General features: G+C 40.7%; 1 protein-coding gene across 1 annotated transcript in view; it reads right to left on the minus strand.

The window, feature by feature from the left end:
* The window catches only part of LOC306837247 (breakpoint cluster region protein-like), an 86,412-nt gene that overhangs the window by 5,028 nt on the left and 57,734 nt on the right, over positions 1 to 23,650 (minus strand). Inside the window, exons 5-21 of the mRNA XM_079364847.1 lie at positions 21,678 to 21,785; positions 19,954 to 20,014; positions 19,761 to 19,813; positions 18,962 to 19,102; positions 11,731 to 11,852; positions 11,387 to 11,552; positions 9,085 to 9,204; positions 8,731 to 8,806; positions 8,450 to 8,554; positions 8,029 to 8,103; positions 7,575 to 7,672; positions 6,527 to 6,658; positions 4,384 to 4,443; positions 3,943 to 4,052; positions 1,063 to 1,202; positions 317 to 451; positions 93 to 198 (exon numbers count right to left, since the gene is read on the minus strand). Of these exons, the coding sequence (XP_079220973.1) occupies positions 93 to 198; positions 317 to 451; positions 1,063 to 1,202; positions 3,943 to 4,052; positions 4,384 to 4,443; positions 6,527 to 6,658; positions 7,575 to 7,672; positions 8,029 to 8,103; positions 8,450 to 8,554; positions 8,731 to 8,806; positions 9,085 to 9,204; positions 11,387 to 11,552; positions 11,731 to 11,852; positions 18,962 to 19,102; positions 19,761 to 19,813; positions 19,954 to 20,014; positions 21,678 to 21,785 (1,808 nt within the window). The remainder of the gene's footprint in view (positions 1 to 92; positions 199 to 316; positions 452 to 1,062; positions 1,203 to 3,942; positions 4,053 to 4,383; positions 4,444 to 6,526; positions 6,659 to 7,574; positions 7,673 to 8,028; positions 8,104 to 8,449; positions 8,555 to 8,730; positions 8,807 to 9,084; positions 9,205 to 11,386; positions 11,553 to 11,730; positions 11,853 to 18,961; positions 19,103 to 19,760; positions 19,814 to 19,953; positions 20,015 to 21,677; positions 21,786 to 23,650) is intronic.

Raw genomic sequence — 23,650 nt, forward strand, 5'->3', positions numbered from 1 at the left:
CAGCTTGCTGTTGTACATGCACGTCCATGCATGTGAATATTCATGGCTGCGTATTATGCACACAAGTGTTTTTTTTCTGTACTTGTTCATACCTCTTCAGGTGATCCAAAAGGAAAAGGAATGTGACCAGGTTGGGTTCTGGCAGTGACAGCAGCAAGTTCAGCATACAGCTCTCTTTGGCAACACTGTCAGACAGAGCTGTGCAGAACGAAAGGAAGAAAGATTTGACATACCCTCGCAGTGAAGGACTTCCCTTTAAGACGTTTGAAAGTTGCATCTATTATGATCAAATTAGCAGTGTTGGAAATGGACGTACTGATGCCGCCTGCAAAATTGGGGTAGAGCTCATCAGTGAAGAGCGGTTCTGGCAGCTCTCTGAAGTACAGCTTCAAGGTCCCGGCGATGGCATTCACGTCCATCTCACTCATCATCACTGACACATCTTTATTGTCTACAGGGGACAAGGGACAACGATGAGACAGGGAAACACCTCCAGCAGCGATAACCTCATAATCTTATTTTTCTGTTGTTTTTTTTGGGTGAAAGACACTCACTTAACACAAAATAGTCCCAATGAAGACGCGATGTAAAACTTAAATTAATCTCCTAGAGTTTTATTTACTTCAGTCTATGAAATCACCCTGTCTTTGTTTGTGAAAGGTTTCAATATGAGACAAGCTTTAGTCGTTTTTTAAACACATATTGTGCTCAGCAAAAATGGAAAAAACTATAGAGTTGTCAATTTACCAAAGAAAAATAATAACTGTGTCAAAATGAGGAGACCAATAAATAATTTGCAATATTTGATCTTGATATGTAAAACAGCATGAAAACCGGGGTTTCCTTTAGGTGAAGGTAAATAAATCTCCTCAGACCTTTGCACAGTAGTTGCAGTTTTATAACAAAGACAGGAGTTTTAAAAATGTTTAAAAAAATTCTTAGCATACATTTTAAATATAATATTATTACAATGACAGTTATCTTAATAAAACATATTTCAAGCTTGAACCAACCCTGCACAATGACTATGTTTTTATATCCATTAAGGCAGCATGTACTCACTGGTGTCAAAGGCAGTCTTCAAGGCCTGAATGTCAGTGGCCACCCCTGATACTCTGTAGATGCCCACCTCCTCCATACCCCTCCTCTCTATCTCCTCCAGGCACTGCCGGACAATGTAGGGCACCTTGGAGCGCTCCCGCCTGGATGGACACAAACAGTAATGATTACCAACAAGCATGGTGTTGAGTAAAACACTTGTCAGCATTAATATGGTATGATTAAAGAGGCCCTTTTTTTTTTTTTTGATGAAGGAGTTTTTTTCTTTGTTCTGATTTCTTGACCGACTCATGATGCCTCTGTCAATCTACACTCAACAAAAATATAAACGCAACACTTTTGTTTTTGCTCCCATTTGTCATGAGATGGACTCAAAGATCTAAAATTCATTCCAGATACACAATATTACCATTTCTCTCAAACATTGTTCATAAATCTGTCTAAATGTGTGATAGTGAGCACTTTTGCTTTGCTGAGACAATCCATCCCACCTCACAGGTGTGCCACATCAAGATGCTCATCAGACACCATGATTAGTGCATAGGTGTACCTTAGACTGTCCACAATAAAAGGCCACCCTGAAATGTGCAGTTTTTGCTTTATTGAGGGTCTGGGGACTCAGAACCAGTCAGTATCTGGTGTGACCACCATTTGCCTCATGCAGTGCAACACATCTTCTTCGCATAGAGTTTATCAGATTGTCAATTGTGGCCTGTGGAATGTTGGTCCACTCCTCTTCAATGGCTGTGCGAAGTTGCTGGATATTAGTGGGAACTGGTACGCGCTGTCGTATACGCCGGTCAAGCACATCCCAAACATGCTCAATGGGTGACATGTCCGGTGAGTATGCTGGCCATGCAAGAACTGGGACATTTTCAGCTTCCAAGAATTGTGTACAGATCCTTGCAACATGGGGCCGTGCATTATCTTGCTGAAACATGAGGTGATGTTCATGGATGTATGGCACAACAATGGGCCTCAGGATCTCATCACGGTATCTCTGTGCATTCAAAATGCCATCAATAAAATGCACCTGTGTTCTTCGTCCATAACAGATGCCTGCCCATACCATAACCCCACCACCACCATGGGCCACTCGATCCACAACATTGACATCAGCAAAGCGCTCACCCACACGACGCCACACACGCTGTCTGCCATCTGCCCTGAACAATGTAAACCGAGATTCATCCGTGAAGAGAACACCTCTCCAACGTGCCAGACGCCATCGAATGTGAGCATTTGCCCACTCAAGTCTGTTACGGCGACGATCTGGAGTCAGGTTAAGACCCCGATGAGGACGACGAGCATGCAGTTGAGCTTCCCTGAGACGGTTTCTGACAGTTTGTGCAGAAATTCTTTGGTTATGCAAACCAATTGTTTCAGCAGCTGTCTGAGTAGCTGGTCTCAGACGATCTTGGAGGTGAACCTGCTGGATGTGGAGGTCCTGGGCTGGTGTGGTTACACGTGGTCTGCGGTTGTGAGGCCGGTTGGATGTACTGCCATATTCTCTGAAACGCCTTTGGAGACGGCTTATGGTGGAGAAATGAACATTCAATGCCCGAGCAACAGATCTGGTTGACATTCCTGCTGTCAGCATGCCAATTGCACGCTCCCTCAATGCTTGCGCCATCTGTGGCATTTTGCTGTGAGACAAAACTGCACATTTCAGAGTGGCCTTTTATTGTGGACAGTCTAAGGTACACCTATGCACTAATCATGGTGTCTGATGAGCATCTTGATGTGGCACACCTGTGAGGTGGGATGGATTGTCTCAGCAAAGCAAAAGTGCTCACTATCACACATTTAGACAGATTTATGAACAATGTTTGAGAGAAATGGTAATATTGTGTATCTGGAATGAATTTTAGATCTTTGAGTCCATCTCATGACAAATGGGAGCAAAAACAAAAGTGTTGCGTTTATATTTTTGTTGAGTATATTTAACCCAATTGTTATCTTCAACACTCCTCAATGTCACTCATAAAAGAAAAACAACAAACAGACTACATTCTCTCCTCCAATTCCCCAAAACAGCCTTATTCTGTATTTTGACTCTTCTACCTCACAATTGTTCATATGAGAAATGATTGACAAAGAGAAAAATATTCTACAAATCTTTCTTTGACCTTCATGCACCCCTAAGGGTTAAATGTAATGATAATAATGAGGAGCGTTTCTTTGTGCATGTTCTAAGGATGCATGTGTGGGTTCTCCCTATGTACTCCAGCTTGCTCCCACAGTAGAACAATAAGCTGATCAAATCAATTGGTAACTCTAAATTGCCCATCGGTGTGAATGTGAGCATGGATGGCCGTTGGTCTCCATACAGTAGGTCAGCCCTATGTCTGGCTGCTGACCAGTCCAGAGTGTACCACGCCTTTCGTGATGACAGCTGAGATTGGCTAGAGTCTCGAAATGACCCCAAACAAGACAAGTGGATGTTCCCAGAAGCCTTAAGTGTGCGAGAGTGCGAGAATTCTTTGGTGTGACCAGCTACATCACCATGTAGTGAGCATGACGCGTTAAAATGGTTGACCTGGGACATTTAGTGTAAAGCGCTTTGAGTGGTTCATAAAGGCAGCCCATTTAGCATTAATATAAACATTCATAACACCTGAAGACTTTCAATACTTTTTTTTTTATAAATGTTCAAAAACATGCTGAAGTCTGGCAAAGGTGTCTAAAAAAGGCCTGGCAGATTGGCATACTTGGAAGATTAGTCAATGAACAAGAGAAAAGGAGGCCGAGAATAGAGCTCTGAGGAACACCACTGGAATAACAAAAAGAGTCATGCTTCCATATAGACGGATGAAAACGAGGAGAGCTATAGAGATGATTTCTCTAAGAGGAGGCACAGTATCTCCTGTGTGTTAAACTCACCTGGTCACCGTGGAGATCTTGACTCCAAAAACACCCATGGGTTTCCGTGAGGGCATCCTCTTCAGGCTGAACTCTCGGGTGGTAAACTTGATGGAAAGTTTCACCTCAATCTGACACAGGAAGAAGGAGCTTACAGTTGAGGCAGGTTTACATAGTGGGAAGCCCATCTAGGAGCCTGAAATCCATCTGTGATAGCTGTTCATGATCTGGAGGATATTGTGCTTCGTTAAAGCCAGATGTGGACTTCCCAAAGAAATCAAATGCTGAACAACTTCCTCCAGAAGTCTGTGAATATTCTGCTTTGTGCTACTGCTGTTTGAATGTCAGACTGTATAGGTGCAACAGAATCAGTGGACACAATAAAATCTGTAAAGCTTTCTAATATACAGAGAGGAAAAACAGAAAAAGTATTTTAATAATAGTTTATTTAAATGTACTCACCCCGTTCATAGGAATAACTGTTCTTTGCCAGTCTTTGCCTTCAAGAGCCTGAGGTTCCAGCTGGATGATAGACAAGGACAGCACATTAAGTGTTTTTTCCTGTCAAATGTATGCAATATTAAACTGCTTGACTGTAGCTAATCCTTCAAGACGGTCATCCGTTTGCTTTTTTTTTTTTTTTTTTAATCAAACGTGGTAATTCAAATGGTCTAACTTCCTTTATTTCAATAGCTGTTCAAATCAGATCCTTTAGTTAAGACATAACCTATATGGATAATAGAGAAAAGTTCAACATCATTTAGCAGATTTTTTCCCCATGATTTGAGACCCCTCCAATTTTCCTGTCGAGGTCTACACAAATAAGGAAAGCGTCGAGAGTAAAAAAATTTGTATTCGTATCCCACCAATAACAAAGGTGTTTCTAAGTCTGTTACTAATCCTTATATTAGGAAATAACTTCAGAAAAATCAGGAACGTGAAAGGTCACACTTTCACTTTTTTTTCCCCATGAGTACATATATAATACCACCAAAATGAATTTCAATATTTGCTTGCTGTGTTAGGTTTACATCATCTTTACATGCAGTTTTTCTTCTTCCACACTGCTCAGATATGGCACAGTTAAGATAGAATAACAACAACAGTAGAAATCTTCCCACCACTGTCGTGCAATGCTTTTGTTATTTCGTTTCATCACTTTACTTTATTGTTCCTGTCTATGATAAACATTTGTTTGAAGAGACAACATTTACAAAAAAAAATAAAAAAAATGCACAAACACACTCAGATCTGAAGAGACATGCCATCTGGGCCAATAAAAGCCTAGCACACGCACACACACACACTGTATACTGTATCTTGTATGTTTACCTAGGCTAAGGCCCATCTGGTTGCATGCAAAGCTGGATCATGTTTCTCATAACTGAATCTTTCAGTGCTGAGAGTGCTTTTGCGGTTTGAGCCGTTTATGAAAACAGCAGAGCCATCGCAGAGTCTTCATAATAAATATGTTTCTACAGAACACATGAAATTCAATTAGGCCCCCTGTCATAAACCTTCATCTGATTTGTAAAACAGAGACGATCTGTGGGGTTCTTCAGTGTCAGTGGCTTCTACTGAAAACAGGGACGGCCGTTTCTTGCCCTGGATCTATGAAAATCCTGCTCGGCAACTTTCTCAGCATGGTTTGTTTTGAATGACATCATCTGTATAGAACTGATCGTGGAGCAGGATTACTGAAGGAGCCACTAGGGGGAGTGTGTGACTGTAAATCACAGTTTGGGATAAAAGAAAAAAAAAGGATACTTGTATGCAGTTGTTTGAGATTTGGGCAGATCTGTATAAAAACTGCTGATGAAGAGGTTAATGTTAAAGCTAACGGTACACCATTGTTTTCACTGATTGGCTAATGTAGATATCACTTGAAAAAATGGTCATGTATTTTACACATGTTGCTGAAACCAGGAAAAGAACATTTTAGCGATTAAATGTGTGAACCCAGCAGTGTTACGTAGAGCTACATGAACGTAAAAAAAACCCCAAAACACCAACTTGATTTGTGTTGAGGAGTATAAGAATCGTTATCATAAATCAAAGCAGAGACTCTTTGTCTGCCTGTATCCCTCTGTGTCTTGTATCTCTGCTCCCTCTCTCTCTCTGTTGATCTATTGAGTGACACTTGGCATTGTAGTGCAGGCTGCCGTCGTCTTGGCAACCTGATCACCTGCTTTTATTATCAGTTAGTCACAGACACACAGCTCAGGACGTTGTCTGGTCGGGTTTTACTATGGATTATTACCAGGGTTTTGGTATTTTTGCAGGATGCTCTTCATTGATGTTATTTCCTTATGTGCTTGGATGGCATCATCTTAAACCATCACAAACTGGCCAGTTACTTCACAAAGTGACACATCATCACTTTCTAATATTAAAATGACACCCTCCATTTAACCTGACCCCAAACTACTATTACATAACAGGCTAATTAACCTAACAAGCCATTTGGTAACATCATGCCCAGTTTAAACCATTGAGCAATAATTTGGATTTCATGCTCTGTGGCAGTCGCAGTGACATAACCGCCTATCGGTAATGACTCATGGTGGGTTTGCAGAAAAAAAGGGGGGTTGACGTCATGTCATACCGGGATCTGTCCTTTCCCCATGATGCGGTCCGTGCTGTCTCCATCCTCTTTGTTCTGCTTGGTCTTGTTGTAACACTTCTCGTAGCAGAGCAGCCTCAGGGTCTGCGAGCCCTCCAGGTCAATCTCAAATTCCTGTGGGGGAACACGAAAAAAAAAACAGGTGTAGTGAAATTGGATTTTGCTAACTTATGCAAAAAAACATTGAAGGACAAAAGGCATCGTGATAGAGAGAGAGAGAGAGAGAGAGAGAGCAAGAATGTCAAAATGCAAAGAGAAACACTGGTTACTCCTCCTGGAAAATCAGCATCCATCTACCACCTATTTCTAAATCCATAAATCCCACCGCAGCTGACCAACTTTCCCTGTAATTATGTGCAGTATGGAAGCTCTCTACATATGGTTTTTGCACATCGTTCAAAGCTCCCACACGGCGTCGGTTCACTTAGCATTTGGACAGATGCGAGTCACCACCAGCAGCCCCTCATTAGATGATATTATTTCCACTTTGCTGGGTAAAAATCCTCAAAGAGTCTTTGGATCCAAGAGGAAAAATAAATCAGTGATTGTGTCTTAAAAACTCTTCTTTCTTCTGCAGTGCTAACTTTCAGCATCCAGCTGTGTTTTGAATGATTTCACGTCTATGGATGTATGGCGGCTTGCATGCATTGTCTGTGCATTTGTGTTTGTTTGCAGGGGCTGCAGATGCATTATATAAGGGCTGCTCTGACATCTTTCACTCCCTAAAGATGGAGAGCGAGCTGATTACAGGAGCAGATGTCAGAAACAGCATAAACATGTTCCAGCGTGTTTTTTTCTAAATTGAAGGGCGATAAAGAGTGTTGAGCATTTTTGATGAAGAAGTGTTGGAAATACTGGATCAATACTTGTTTGAAAATATCAGATATGTGCAGATGACTGAATGAATGAAGAATCCCTACTGTTAAAGATTAAACCCCGATATTAAAAAAAAGTCACGTTTAATTCACTGAAATCAAAGTCTGCTGGGGCCTTTTTATTCTGACAGGCCAGATGAAAGACAGACTCTTACCTCGTTCCACTTGGGTTCAGTGGTGTATCGATACACTCTCGTCTTAGCTTTACTTGAAAAGAAGCCGAAGGAGTCCACCTCCAATGTGCAGTAGAGATCTGATAAAAAGAGCCGATTGAAGAGAGTTCAGATTTGAATTCATAGCAGGTGTTATTTGTGAAGATGTTTATATGTAACTGAATTGACTGTTCAATGTTCAACACTATACCCCAGAAAGAAAACTCAGAAGATATACCAAACCAGCAGCTGAAGAAATACAAAGTAAGTATTGACTTTGATAAACTTAAACCTAAAAGTTCAACCCTTACTGCTTAAAAAAAAATGCTCTTCCTAAACAAGGAAAAAACCCGACGCAACAGTGTTTCCCACAGCTCCATGGTCACATCAAACTAATTTTGGTCTAATTATCTGTATTCTCTGTTGTCTGCACGGAGGCCAAAGTCCAATGACTCACTCAAGCTCTGTTTGAGGCCGGAGGCAGAGTGGACGATTACATTCAGGAACCCGCAGAGACCGGGGGATTCATCCTCTGGAAAAACAGTCAGTGAGCACAGAGAGAGAGATAGAGAGATAGAGAGAGAGAGAGAGAGAGAGAGAGAGAGAGAGAGAGAGAGAGAGAGAGAGAGAGAGATAGAGAGAGATAGAGAGAGAGAGAGAGAGAGAGAAGATTGAGGAGGGGTTAGAAAAACATGCACATCTCTGTTTGTGTTGGAGAAGAATCAGACATGGAAAAAGGGGAAAGAACAGCCTCAACCTCTGCATACCTCCTTGTAATTACAATTATTAATCATAATGAAAGGGTGAAACCTCTAGATAAATAACTTATTAAGAGGTCCAGAATTGTTTTTGTCGGAAAAAAAACTTAAACGGCTTACCATCTTTGTTGATACTTAGTGGAATGTGATGGACAGTCTGCAGTTTGAGGCAGGAGCTCGTCAACATTTGAAGCTCCATGGAAGTCAGCGAGGACGTTTTTAAACCTTCAGGAAAGACGCGATTAAGAGTCGACTGTTAATTCTTTTACACCACAACAAGATTCTTGAGCTACTTTTGCACATTTTCAAGCCCTTGGGATGTTTTGTGAGAGGGGAAGATCCAATCCAACAGTTTGGAGCTGGATCAGACATTGCCTGCGGGACATTTCTGGGACACTTACATTTCTTCTGCTGTTCCTTCATTATCTCCCTCCACTCAGCGCGCTCATAGTCAGAGGCGATCAGGAAACTGTAACTCTGGACACAAACGAAAAAGTAGACGCTGTTAAATTATCATCATATATCTATGGGGAGAAACACAGAACAAAAAAAGACACCATTTTGACACAAGAAAGCACAAAACAGATGAAGCAAAATTAATGTAAGTAAACCAAAACAAGAGGACGACCATCAAGCAGAAATATGAGAAGAACAGATGACATAATGCACTGTTAAGGGAGCGCAAGGAGGAGGAGGAGGAGAGGAGAGAGAAATGTTGATTAAAACAGAGAACTCAAGTTGAATCGTATCATCACCTTGCCACTCTTGTTGTAGACTCGGAGTGGCATGCTGGGAGACGTTAACAGAAGCAGAGACTCCTGTTCTGACAGTTTCTTCCTGAGACGATCGATGACTTTTGAACCCTTGTTTGCTCTCTGAAAACACAATAATAGAAATGCTTCATTATAGAGGGAAACCGCACCGTTTGATTACATTTTGTGTTTTTATTATTCTTTATATTTGACATGTTTTAAATTCTATCGTATTTTTTAATTGATCTCATTTTTTAAATGTATTGAAGCACTTGATATTTTAGCCTTGGTTTTTCTTTCGGACCGATACACCAAGACAAATTCCTCGTATATGTAAATGTGCTTGGCAATAAAACCTGATTCTGAATTACATTGGATAAAAGAAGTTCCATATACAATAAGCACACACCGTATAAACTCGTTCAAATCCCTGGAACAAACTTGAAAATGTGTCTCTGATAATCATTGTTATTCTAATAATATTTCAATAAAGGCATTCTATTCTATTCTATTTTTGTTTTTTGCTATTGATGCTGTTTATATTCCCTGTTTTACTGTACTGTTTTACTGTTTTGGAGCTGTTGTGACACCCAAATTTCCCCCATTGGGGGATCAATATACACTCAACAAAAATATAAACGCAACACTTTTGTTTTTGCTCCCATTTGTCATGAGATGGACTCAAAGATCTAAAATTCATTCCAGATACACAATATTACCATTTCTCTCAAACATTGTTCACAAATCTGTCTAAATGTGTGATAGTGAGCACTTTTGCTTTGCTGAGACAATCCATCCCACCTCACAGGTGTGCCACATCAAGATGCTCATCAGACACCATGATTAGTGCATAGGTGTACCTTAGACTGTCCACAATAAAAGGCCACTCTGAAATGTGCAGTTTTGTCTCACAGCAAAATGCCACAGATGGCGCAAGCATTGAGGGAGCGTGCAATTGGCATGCTGACAGCAGGAATGTCAACCAGATCTGTTGCTCGGGCATTGAATGTTCATTTCTCCACCATAAGCCGTCTCCAAAGGCGTTTCAGAGAATATGGCAGTACATCCAACCGGCCTCACAACCGCAGACCACGTGTAACCACACCAGCCCAGGACCTCCACATCCAGCAGGTTCACCTCCAAGATCGTCTGAGACCAGCTACTCAGACAGCTGCTGAAACAATTGGTTTGCATAACCAAAGAATTTCTGCACAAACTGTCAGAAACCGTCTCAGGGAAGCTCAACTGCATGCTCGTCGTCCTCATCGGGGTCTTAACCTGACTCCAGATCGTCGCCGTAACAGACTTGAGTGGGCAAATGCTCACATTCGATGGCGTCTGGCACGTTGGAGAGGTGTTCTCTTCACGGATGAATCTCGGTTTACATTGTTCAGGGCAGATGGCAGACAGCGTGTGTGGCGTCGTGTGGGTGAGCGCTTTGCTGATGTCAATGTTGTGGATCGAGTGGCCCATGGTGGTGGTGGGGTTATGGTATGGGCAGGCATCTGTTATGGACGAAGAACACAGGTGCATTTTATTGATGGCATTTTGAATGCACAGAGATACCGTGATGAGATCCTGAGGCCCATTGTTGTGCCATACATCCATGAACATCACCTCATGTTTCAGCAAGATAATGCACGGCCCCATGTTGCAAGGATCTGTACACAATTCTTGGAAGCTGAAAATGTCCCAGTTCTTGCATGGCCAGCATACTCACCGGACATGTCACCCATTGAGCATGTTTGGGATGTGCTTGACCGGCGTATACGACAGCGCGTACCAGTTCCCACTAATATCCAGCAACTTCGCACAGCCATTGAAGAGGAGTGGACCAACATTCCACAGGCCACAATTGACAATCTGATAAACTCTATGCGAAGAAGATGTGTTGCACTGCATGAGGCAAATGGTGGTCACACCAGATACTGACTGGTTCTGAGTCCCCAGACCCTCAATAAAGCAAAAACTGCACATTTCAGGGTGGCCTTTTATTGTGGACAGTCTAAGGTACACCTATGCACTAATCATGGTGTCTGATGAGCATCTTGATGTGGCACACCTGTGAGGTGGGATGGATTGTCTCAGCAAAGCAAAAGTGCTCACTATCACACATTTAGACAGATTTATGAACAATGTTTGAGAGAAATGGTAATATTGTGTATCTGGAATGAATTTTAGATCTTTGAGTCCATCTCATGACAAATGGGAGCAAAAACAAAAGTGTTGCGTTTATATTTTTGTTGAGTATAGATGATCCTTATCCTTATCACATCTCTATGCGGTAGGTGTGCATTCACACTACCTTCTCTCTCTGGAGCTCACTGCGGAGGTGTGAGATCTTGACCTTCATGGCGTCCAGCTCTTCATCAGGGACCTGAGGGATGGTAAGAGGCTCGGCCTCCTCTGGGCCCTGGAAGGTCAGCTCAGTCAGGGGGATGTACCACTTACTGTCATATTGCTGGTTTTTGCTGCAGTGGGAGAAGGACAGGAAATAGAGTGGGGATGAATGATGACAGGTGTGTAATAGAAGGTCAATGTGTCAATATGAAAGGTAGATTTTTAAAAAAATGTAGTTTTAAAATATTTATGAATCCGATATGTTTCACTTCAAACTTGCTGTGGATGTAAAGCAGTCATTTGTCTCACCCTCCGATCTGTTTCTTCAGCTTGGCGCAGAGCAGCAGATCAGTGAAGAGGAAGACATGCCGCAGCTTTCTCGCCCCTTCCACCAACTCCACCATGAAACTGTCCCGTAGAAGCTGCCGGTTCTGTAGCAAACAACACACAGCAGTGATTGGTCAGTGACACTGAGCTGTGATTGTTGATAACTGTTGTTGGTTGGGAGGTCAAATAAATATTGAAAATGTCTTCAATAACAAAACGGTAACATATGAGGATTCTCTTGCCTGTGAGGAATTTTAGATTGTGGTAAATTTGGCGGACATAGCAGTATTTCATATTTCTTTGTTCTCTATTCCTTGTCCATGCGTATGTACAAAAAAACATTTCATTTCACTTAAAAAGTCAGATGTATATAAGTCATTAAGCATTTCAATATAAAAAGACTGTTTGGGCAGTGTACAGTAAATTACCATGCAGCAGTGGTTCCAGGCAGTAAAAACAACAATTGAGAAATAATCAATCAAAGAAGACCCTGTCCATCCTCTTTGCTTCTTCACTAATCTGTTTCAGCTTGTGGACAGTTTGAATTATCTTATGTTTTGGAGCTTAATCCAAAAGATTTATCCTCATAGACAAGCAAGCAGCTTGGAGGAAACAAGGAAAGGATATAGATTGTGAAAAGAAAGACAGCAAGGAATCCTGTGCTTCTACTTGCTGCAGCATCTCGTTTTACATTTTCACAAAGCTAATGTACTCAACATCTGCCTATTTGGATAAGATGACTTTTTTTTTTTTAAATCCTAAAAGTGTCGAGCAGTTGCATTTAATTGCACAATTAAAAACGTAGACCTGTTAAATTCTTCAGTCGCATTCTGGCATTTCCAGCACACAGAAGAATCAATGACGTAACTATTAGAGTGAACAGTGCTGTTCACAGCTTTGGGACAGATCACTGATGTCAGACTAGGTAATGAGGTGTGTAATACCGTTATGTGCCAAAAGGGGGCAGTGATGCCATTTTCCAAAAAAAGAAACCACATTCACAAGAATAGACTTGGAACGAAGCGGAGAGCAAACAAAAGTCAAACCACGACTCAATAGTAAACAGTTCACTTTCACACGGTTGTAAACTTGGCTTTTACTGTGCTGAGGGAGAAATTACAACTGTGCAAAAACTAGAGAATGAATTGAAACTCATCTAAATTAGACTTCCAAAAAAGCAGAGAGGATCTAGCAAAAGGTGCTTTTACAATAGTGATATTAAAAATCCAAACTTGTTCAAACAAATGAGCTAGTACAGGTCACTTTTGTGGGTTTTTATTGTCACTTCCATTCACATTCTTTCTGTGACAGAAGTATACTTCGCTTGGTCAAACGTTTGCTTGGTAGGATTTAAAGGACTTATACCCGACTAACCTCACAGTTAATCATTGCGGAGTCATTACTATGTAAACAAAAGTTTTTTTTCGACAGCCTTAGCAGCAAGGCCATAAAGCATGACATCACACTTTGTCAGAGCCAATCACATCCTCATTTTCATCCTCGTACCCTCCCTCCCCCTCCTGTCCTCCTTCTCCTCCTCTATCCATCAGACAGCTACTGTCACCACCAGAACACACTTAAGTGGAATGCTTGTGTAGGAAAGGTTTTTATGTACCTGACAGGACATATGCTGAGAAACAGAGAGAGCATGCTGTTACACACAGTGCATGATGTAGAGGTGAAACTTAACAATGACACAAACAGCAGGGAGACAATGGGTCAGAGAATTAGAAAGACACAACAGCACATGAAATTAAAGTACATGGCAGAAAGGAGAAAAGAAGGGGGCAAATAAAAGAAACAAGTGGACTAGAAGAGCTCGCACAGGATCGGATGCAGTATGCTGCAGTTTACTGTCGACACGTCACCAAAGCAGCTCCACCTCAGAGATCTGTTGTTAAAGCATTTCCACTACTTGCTGAACACCCCTTCCCCAAATGATCGTACTGTATGACAGATTCCAATCATGTTTGGAGCGCTGATATAAGGATCTAATTGAAATCTAATTCCCACCGGTGGAGGTAATTATTCATTACCAGCTGGATAATGAAGGCTGCAATAATGACAGCCTATGACGGATAACTTCCAGAAGGGTTGCTTTCTATCATCTGAAGTTTTTTTTTTTTTTTTTTTAAATTTTATGAAGGTGGGCACCTGGGACAGGATACCACACCTATTAGAAAACATGATTTCTTTTTTCCTCAATTTGTGTTTTGTATTACAGACTAAAAAAATCCTCGTTAAAAGGCATCTGTTCATTATGTTCAATAAATGTTCATCATTCAGTCTCCAGCTTCAGGTTGTGGGACTTTCATGCCACAAGAAGGGCACATCTATGAAGTGTGTCCACATGCAGCGTAATTCTCCTGAGGATATTTTCTTGCTAGAATATAAAACAACGCTCCGTCTCGCCTTACTTCTGTCAATCTACATGCTGTCATGTCAGTCTATATTTAGACACAGGCTGTACAGTAGTTGGAGTGAGATATGGTCACACTGCTCTACTTAGGTTTGGCATATTAAAGAAATAAAGAGGACTGAGGCTTATAATACATTCTTATTAAAAGTACCAGTGGATCGTCAAAACAAATAGTCGAACCACTGATTCCATCTCTGACACTCCCTTGTTGTAATGACAATGCAGACTTTAAGTTGTAAAGACTATTACTTCCAATGTTGTGTTATTTCCACATTTCCATTGAACTTTCAAAAGAACATCATTTAAAATAAACATGGAACCAAGACCTTAAAGTCTTTGTAGATGACCACAAACAGATATTGCGTCATAGACTCAAGCAAAGTCTTTGAAAACTGAAATTTTGTTGTATGAGCGACCAGGAACATGATTTAGTGGAAGCTGCCATGTTTGTCGCCTTGTTGGGACGTTTTGCTGATGTCATCTTTGAGCTAAATGTGAGCATGCTAACAGGCTCATGAAGGATTTTTGTTCTTACCATGTTAACATCTTAGAATAGTAGCATGTTAACATTGGTATTAAGACACAAATAATGCCATTCACATATTAGACTCTTGTTTTAGAAATCTAAAGATTCGACACTTAGTTATAGTATATATAATATATACATATAAATTATTTCATCTTTCTATTTATTTGTATTCTCTGTTCCTGTCTGTTCCTTTAAGTTTTTTTTTTCATAAATGTGGCCCTCCTCTCTAACTTGAGGTGACTACATGATTTTCCACACCCTGTGCATCAGTGATGTAATGGTGGCACTTTGGTACTGTACCACCCGAATCCCAGTGGTTTAATGACACACCCACAACCACACCTAGTTATGATGTTGGGTCAGGGTGGGGTTGTTGGTTTTCAGGATACCTTTGAACCCACACAGGCTAGCACAGCACAGGACTCATCAGGAATCAGTAATGTAGGTGTGCCAGACTGTTGTGGTGAAGAGAGAGCCGAGCCTAAAGTTAGTGCTCTCGCTTGAACCTCGCGTTTCCTTCGGAGGGTGGCTGAGCTTGAGCCTTACAGATAGGGTGAGGAGCTGGGATGTTCGGGGGCAGCTCTGAGTAGAGCCGCTGCTCCTTTTACATTGAAAGGAGCCAGTTGAGGTGGTTTGGGTATCTGATAAGGATGCTTCCTGGTGCCTCCCATTGGAGGTTTTCCAGGCACGCCCAACTGGGAGGAGACCCTGTGTAGACCCAGAGTTTCGCTAGAGGGATTGTATATCCCGTCTAGCCTGGGAACGCCTCAGAATCCCCCAGGAGGAGCTGGAAAACGTTGCTGGGGAGAGGAACGTCTGAACCGACTTACTCCACATGCTAACACCGTGATCTGATAAGTGGAATAAAATGGAGGGATGAATGGATGGATGGAGTTAAATTCTGCGTCCTTCGTGTCAAGGCAGCCAAACAATTCTATTCTAGGCCAGATCTTTGATTGGATTATTAAACCAAAAGTACAACAGTAGATTAAGTCTTATTACAATTCAGATGTTTCTCTCACTGACAAACTACTGACAATGATGCATGCAGATTAAAATTAAGGGCCAGCTAAATTGTTTTCAACAGGAACTACGAGGTTAGTCTCATACTTTCACGTTAACTGGATAGGAAACGACCTCTGATAAACTATACTGCCCATCAGGCCTCAACGATAATACTCTCCTCCACTGATCTCATGATAAAGAGATCAAATAAAGGCAGGGATAACATCTGGATTAAGGATTTACAGGCCTCTAACTGAGTGTGAGTGAATGGGAATCATGTGGCAGGACAAAGGAACAAGCAACTAAAACAATGCACAAAGGAATCTGTTTAGACGGCAAATTCAAATCTATTATTTAAAAACCCTACACAAAAGGTTCTGACTCTATTTAATGACAATAAAGAATGGTAATTTTTGAATGAGGAACTCCACAGAAAATAATAATTACAGCCTAAATAATGCTGCTTTAATGAGTTTCTAAGTGTTTCCACAGTCACAAAAAAATGCCTGTAGACACTTTTAATTAAAGCTCACTGTTTTATATCTGAAGCAGACTCTTATTCCAGTTAAGGCTCATTTGTACATCAGTAAACGGACAATTTTGAAAATATGTTTGTGCTGCTGCTTTGCTCTGCTTCTGGCACTTGCATCCTGAACAAACCAGCTGTCTCAGCGCATCAGATAACATTTTCTGAATATTGAACTGCCAGTCGGAGAAATCGGACTTTCTCCCGTAGCTCATAATAGATGACTGGAGCATCAGCAAAAAAAAAAAAAAAAGAGAGAAAAAAAAAGAAGGAAACAACGTGGATGGAGAGCGGCGTGAGGCAGAGCACGCTGACGGCACAGAACACAGATTAAATATTGACCATCTCCTGGAGGAGCCTCTCTAAGAGCATGTTCCCAGAGTAATGGCATGAATATACAAAAGATCTATATTTATATTTAGAATACACGCTTGAAGGCGCATGGATGCGCTTGTGCGTGAACTTCCTCTATTTGTGAGTATGCGGGGACAGTTTTGTGTGATGATGATGAAAGAAAAACGGAAAGAAAAACCTACACGCACACGCACACGCACACGCACACACACACACACACACACACACACACACACACACACACACACACACACACACACACACACCAAGAGCATATCTTTCCCACAGGCAAACAAAAGCAGAGCGAGGAGGGGAATTGAGATTTAGGCAGCGTCATCATTTGCATTTTAATTAAGCAGCTTCTGTTTGTCTCCTCCCCTCATATGGTTGGGTGAGGGCCTCTGGGGGCCACTTGTGCTGCTCTGCTCCTGCATGCCAACACTGAATAAACCACTGGTTACAAGCTAGTGTGTACACATTGTATTGACACTTCAGCATTTCCTGGATTCTCTACAGCACAAGAGAAAACACAAGCAACCTCTGTGTTCTCTTCGCCGCTCACTTGTGATGCTCGACAGTCTCTTCATCAAAAGTGTACAAAACAAGTGCAAATGTAACCATTAATATGAAAAAAACTATGTTTTATTGTGAAAAATGGCTTTAAATTAAATTAATCAAATGTTAGCTCCATCATTTCTGCAGACTGTAATATCTGTTGACATTGCAACAACTACAAACTACTTTGTAAACCTTAATGTTGTCAATAAAGATTTTCTGGAATTTTTTTCTTCAATATTACCAATCACAATATTGAGACAAGAGTATTAGCCCATATACAGTAGCTCACCATGTTTGTTCAATATATTGTTTAATATGTACATAATATTGGTGAAAAACAAAATATTGTCGACATTAGGTCACATACTCTGTTGTTGTTTGTTATTGTTGCATGCTAATTTACCTGAATCCAACAGTTTTTTTTTCTTTCTTTTCTTTTTTATTTAATACATTTGGTATCAGTTTGCTCATATTTAAGGACAATGACACCCTAACCTGAGGCTGCTACAGATACCTTTACTGCTATTGGATAAACTCTAGCTACAAACTCTGAACATTTTATGCATTTAAAGATGTTAAAACATAAAGTAATTCAAACAAACGCTCTTGACTTGGAAATTCTCATCTTGTGTTTTTTTTTTTTTTAGGTTCATCTTCTCAACTTTCGAGGTAACAGCATCTTCACATGACTACTTTAGATTGATGTTGCAGCACAGTTAGTGATTTGCAGACAAAAACCTTGAGCATATAATACACTCCAAGGTACAATATAATGAGCCCAATCGATTTCCATGTGCTGCTTTCATGTATCTACGATAAATATTTGATGACTGGTGTGGAGGTCTGGACTGATTGGAATAGAACTGGGGCCTGTGGGGACAGGAGGGAATGTGTTTTGTGTGTGTGTGTGTGTGTGTGTGTGTGTGTGTGTGTGTGTGTGTGTGTGTGTGTGTGATTCTGCGTGTGTGTATACGTTCAAAGGCAAACAAGAGGAAGAGAAAAGAGATGGGTGAGCGGAACAGAGAAGAGGAAAGTGTGTCTGTGTGTGTGTGTTTTATGTGTGTACGGAAAGGGTGCAGTAATGACCCCCCTGTGAGCAGAGGGAGGAGCTGGATCGTCCTTTTTCGCTCGTTCACTCCCACCCTCCGTTTATGAATAATTAACTCTGAATCGGCCAGTCAGAGCAGACTGTTGGCTCATTACAAAGCATTATGTACGGCAATGTCACGCGAGCTATCAATCAGGAGGCAGCCATTCATGTGCGTCAAGTCATCTCCGGGGGACAGAGACAGTGGGGGGTAGTGTATATATATATATGTGTGTGTGTGTGTGTGTGTGTGTGTGCGTTAGGGGAGATGGAGGGATGGGAGGCCACAAGAGACACACTGAACAAACAGAGAATCACCGTCAGCTAGGCAACCCTGGTTTGACCATATATGGGCATGAGCCTCTGCTTTAGGCTGCTGACTGGCGGGCCCCTATACGTTCATTTGGCACAGATTTCAAGGGCATTTAGAGGGCGGGGTCATGACATCATGATATCATGGTGCTAAATATCAATTCTGGAAAGAGTTACACTGAAGGACCAAGACTATAATCTGCATATTAAGTGTATTATGTTATGTCATTTTAAAATGTTTTAACCTTATATAATATTTAATAAATATGTTGTGACCCATGTTGGCAAGGTGAAGAAAATATGTCTTCCTTTAACCTACAACCAATCTGATCAATCCATTTAAAATATTAGGGGTAAGGGTATAAAAAGGATGTGGCTCATTTCAGGGATTATCAGTCAATTGATCAATATCTGAACACTCACCTCTCCTTTCTTGACGGTGACGGACTGCCGTCTGGGCGTTGACTCCTCATTGATGCTGGACAAGAAGTTCTGGGAGATCCGTAAGGCATCCTGCAGAAGCGGGTGGTCCGGGTGACTTGTGGGTGTGTGTTTGAGTAAGTCCTGGAGAACAGCAATAACAAAATTCAAAAGGATTGAAATGCGCACTTGTGAAAAAAAACAAACAAACACTGATCTAGGCCTGAAGGTAGCAGCAGGGTTGGTATTCAATCATGTAATTCTAGTATGCTCTTTTCTTCTCTTCTTAGATGTTTGATACACTGACAGTTTCATCACCTTTAAACTTTTAAATGTCGTCTTCAGTGGACCAACTACGTAAAAAGTCACATATATCATATTATTCAACATTATACTCAAAGTAGTTTCTCTGGAGAGATCTGGGTTAGATACTGATGGATCTTTGACTGACGTGGTTAGAAAAGCTATAATAAAGGGCGCTGGTCGCCTCGTGGTTAATGCTAGTGCCCTATGTATGGAGTCTATAGTCCGAGCAGGTGGTCTCGGTTTTAATCCAACCTACTGCTCCTTTTCTGAAAGTCATTCCTCCCCAAGTTCTGCCCCTATCCACTGTCATAGAGTAACCTTGATTTGACTGTCCTTTAACTAAAATAAAGTCATAATAACCCCAAAAAAGAAACTTCAAAAAGCTTCATGGATAACAAAAAAGTTGTCTGCTGTGTCGTGCTTTCCAGGGTTCACTTGGAAGAAAGCGCTGCCCGGGTGTGATGTGACATCACTGAGTTGTGGAGCTCTGACTTACATGAAGTACCAATGTGCTGCGAGTCACTCTGTCCACTGGCTTATACAGCAAAGCTGCATGGGAAAAGGAGAAAAACACACCAACAAAATGATTATACGACTGGATACAATAATACACTGGTCAAAATATTCAAATGTATGCTTTAGTTCAACGTTTTAATATAAATAAGTCAAAACCAGCAGATGTGACTGACCCTCTAGAGAGTTCTTGGCCGTCTGATCCTTTGAGTCTTTAGGGCTCCTCACCTTTAGGTTCTGTTGGGATAAAAAAAAAAATAATAATAAAATTTGAAGACCATTTAAAAAAAAAAAAACTCTTCACAACTGTATATCATATCAAAACACAGTGAGGGTTATTATCCTTGCTCCAGCACTGAGGTCATCCACTTCCAGATTAATTATGCCGACCTCAGCAGCTTTTTCCCCCCGCCATCCCGCTCAGATGGCTGAGAGTCATGCATCATTACTTAGACTATTAACAACCCTCGATGATGAATTCCCCATTCTGCGTGTAGACACCAGCTTCAACGCTAACTGGGAGATCTCATAAAACATGGACGAGGGTTCACAGAAACAGCCGAGTGCTTGTAAGAATGATCTGTCAGACTTCTACTGCTAACACCAGACTTCATTCTCATCACAATATCCATAAGGCAATCATTTAAGAGCTGCAAATTTGCTCAGTTCTTGTGACTGTCAGCCAATTGGAAGAATCCCAAAACGTAAAAGAGAGTTGTTTAGCTGTTTGAATTAGGATTGTTTTGCTTCATTAACCTCTAAATCTAGATTTTAGGGCATGTAAATTGGTGTTTTGAAATCAATTATTTTCTCAGTAAGGAACAAAAAAAGGTTTCAGGAAAAGATAAACACACACTTTTTTGCACTGTTATGCTTCATCTGAAATCATGCTTCCTTCGTAATGACAATACTTGGTGGCCAAGTGGTTAGTTTGTGCGCAAAATGTACAATGGCCAATTCAAATCTAGCCTGTGGTTCCTTTCCAACGCGTCATTCCCCACGCTTTCTCTCCCTGATTTTCATACTCAATCAAAAATACCTTCCCCCCCACCCCAAAAAAAAAATAAATAAATCCTCTCACCTCATCTTTATTCACATCGTCTCCCATACAGTAAGTAATTGACAACAAAAATCCTCACATGGGTACAAGCCTGCAAAGAATTGCCTCAAGCTGCACTTGTGCAGAAATAGTCAGTGGTACAGTTCAGTCAAATTTTAGGGAAATGAGGAGAGCTGCGTGGGTGAATAACGGGGAGATTGTTTTGCATGCAGAGTGCACCAAGAACACAACTGTTAAGCAGCTGTAAAATCAGAAATCTCTGGATATGTTCCCTTCTCTGATAAAATACCAATTTATGACACGATTAAAAGAGACTTGTGTTCTCTCACAAACTGTCCAGCTGCAGTGACAGCAGGAAATAAACTTTAAATATCTTTTAACTATACAGCTACAAGAAAAAGCAAATAAGTTAAGTAAAATAAGTAAAGAACAAAAAGTTGTACACACACCAAATATGTGTAGGAGGAAGATATCACCAAACAGACAAAGTGTCAGTTTAACGATGTATTGTTAAACTGTTGAAATCACTGACTGCAGTGATAAATGTTCCGCTAAACATACTTACTTTTATCTTAATACGATACAGAAGGGAAAGGAGAACAGCTTGTTAAACCCAATTGGATAATTTGCTGGTATGCAGGGGTTAAGTGTCTGACTGACTGATTTTACATGGTGGTAAAATGATCCCATAACTCTCAGAGATCACAGCTACAAGCCAGGCTGCAGCAGCTTTGACAGAATCTAGACCAGTAACTTAACTCTCCTCACCCTTTGTAACTTTCAATAAAAAAAAAAACACATATCCACCTGATAAGCGTTTTGAACAACTCGTTTTCTTACCTCTGAGATTTCAGCAAACTGTGTGTTGGCCTGGCAGCACTTCTCCGCCGTCTCCACGGCCAGCTCATAGTTGTCCAAAAAGGCTCGGTAAACTCCGAGCTGGCTGGCCTGATGCAGAGGAAGAAGAAGAAGAAGAAGAAGAAGAAGAAGAAGAAGAAGAAGAAGAAAAAAATGGAAGATGTTGAAATGTTTGATTTTTGTAAAGAGATGCTCTGCTGCAGCCCACTGTTTCAAAAGCAAATCAAGTTTTCAACACGGAAAGAGTCGTCTATAAAAACAAGGCGAGCTTCTTATTGATAGTAGAAAGGCATAACTGACAAACAGCATTTGTCCAGTCTGAGAGAGCAGCTCATGAAAACCACCAAATGGTATTTCAGCCAGAAGCATCTTAACACACTCAAGAGTCCTCTTCACTGCTTCCTTTATTAGACAGTAACAACTTGATTCATAAACTTGGTATTAAATGTAACGTTGCAGCTCTATATTTCAACAGAAACAAATTAGGTGTTTAAGCAGCATAAGGAGATTAATTGTTAAAGTATCATATATATGGGATCTCCACACTTTTTTTTTTATTTCCCCTGCAAAGACTTAAGCCAAAAACAGAGAAGAACACAAACAAAGGCAGAGCAATAAAATCATCATGTAAAGAATGCCAGAGCAAATACCTATCTGATCAGTTACTGTAAAAGACAAGACACTGTGAAGTCAATTTCTTTTAGTTGTGCTGCAGGTCAGGATGTTTTAAAATGATCCATTATACATTATTTTCATATTAATTAGAATCCAAAAGTACCAAAGCTGAAACTTTAGGTTCAAATCTTCAGTTATGTTTACAACACAACACTTATGAGAGCAAAAGAGAGAGAACATTGTCTCATTGGCAAATGTCTCTTTCGGTATCATTTGTGCAAATGTCCAGACAGTGTGCAGAAGTTTGCCCAGAATTTATGGTAACAATAAGCAAGACAATTCCCAATATTGGGATCCTAGAACTTCCTTGTTTGTTGCCTTGGTATCATCACAGGTATCAAAATCATTTTATTCTAACTAGTAACACATCAAAGTTGAAAACTCTGCCATAGTGGAGACACTACTTCAAAAAACTGGTGCCCCATTTAAAAAAAAAAACCCAAGTACAATAGCAGCATCAAAAAAATTATAAACACTGCATCAGTATCTAAATGACAAGTAGACAATTGAAATGAACAACAAGAAAAAGAAAACACCATAAAAACCACAGCTCTCCTCTCAGCCAGGCCTGTTGCTGTGGAAACCGGCAAGACCTGCACTGTGCCGGGGTTGAGTAATTAATGATTAGTGTAACAGAGGCTATGAAAGCACATTTAGGAAGCTGGATGGCTGAATAAAACTCCACCAAACGCTCTCTGCCAGCGCTACGATCCATCTCGACGGTGAACAAAAGGAACAATCAATTCTCCTGAACAAAAGCCAGAGGAGGAGAGAGTACAGTGGAGACGGGCTTTGTGTGTAACGTCTGGTGCACACATAGGCCTACACACATCTTCACACACTATAAAAAAAATAAAATACACAATCTACACAAAAAATCTCACCTGAGTGTATTGAACAGAAGTACACTGAACTTGAATTATTACCTTTGGAGCTCTTTATGGCCTAACGTATTGCTTTATTTTAAGTCTTTTAGCCTGATATCAGCCAAAGTGGATCTTCTATAGTTTGGGCAAAAGTTTTTTGTTCTCTTTAAAAACCCTGCTGAATCGGATTTATTACAATTGGAGTTTTATTTTTGTTGTCGTTGCAATAACTCCTGTCAAGATAACATTGCAAATAAACCAGATAATAGGGCAACAGTGTTTTTTTTGTTTTTCCTGTTTTTTCCTGTTTTAAACAAACACAGTTAAAACAGATTACCTAAGCTACTTGTTTGGGTGCCAAATCCAAAGTGCTCATTAAAGTTGTTAATAATCCTTCACTGCACAGAAAAAAAC

Source organism: Symphodus melops, assembly GCF_947650265.1.
Source record: "Symphodus melops genome assembly, chromosome: 16".
Taxonomy (NCBI): domain Eukaryota; kingdom Metazoa; phylum Chordata; class Actinopteri; order Labriformes; family Labridae; genus Symphodus; species Symphodus melops.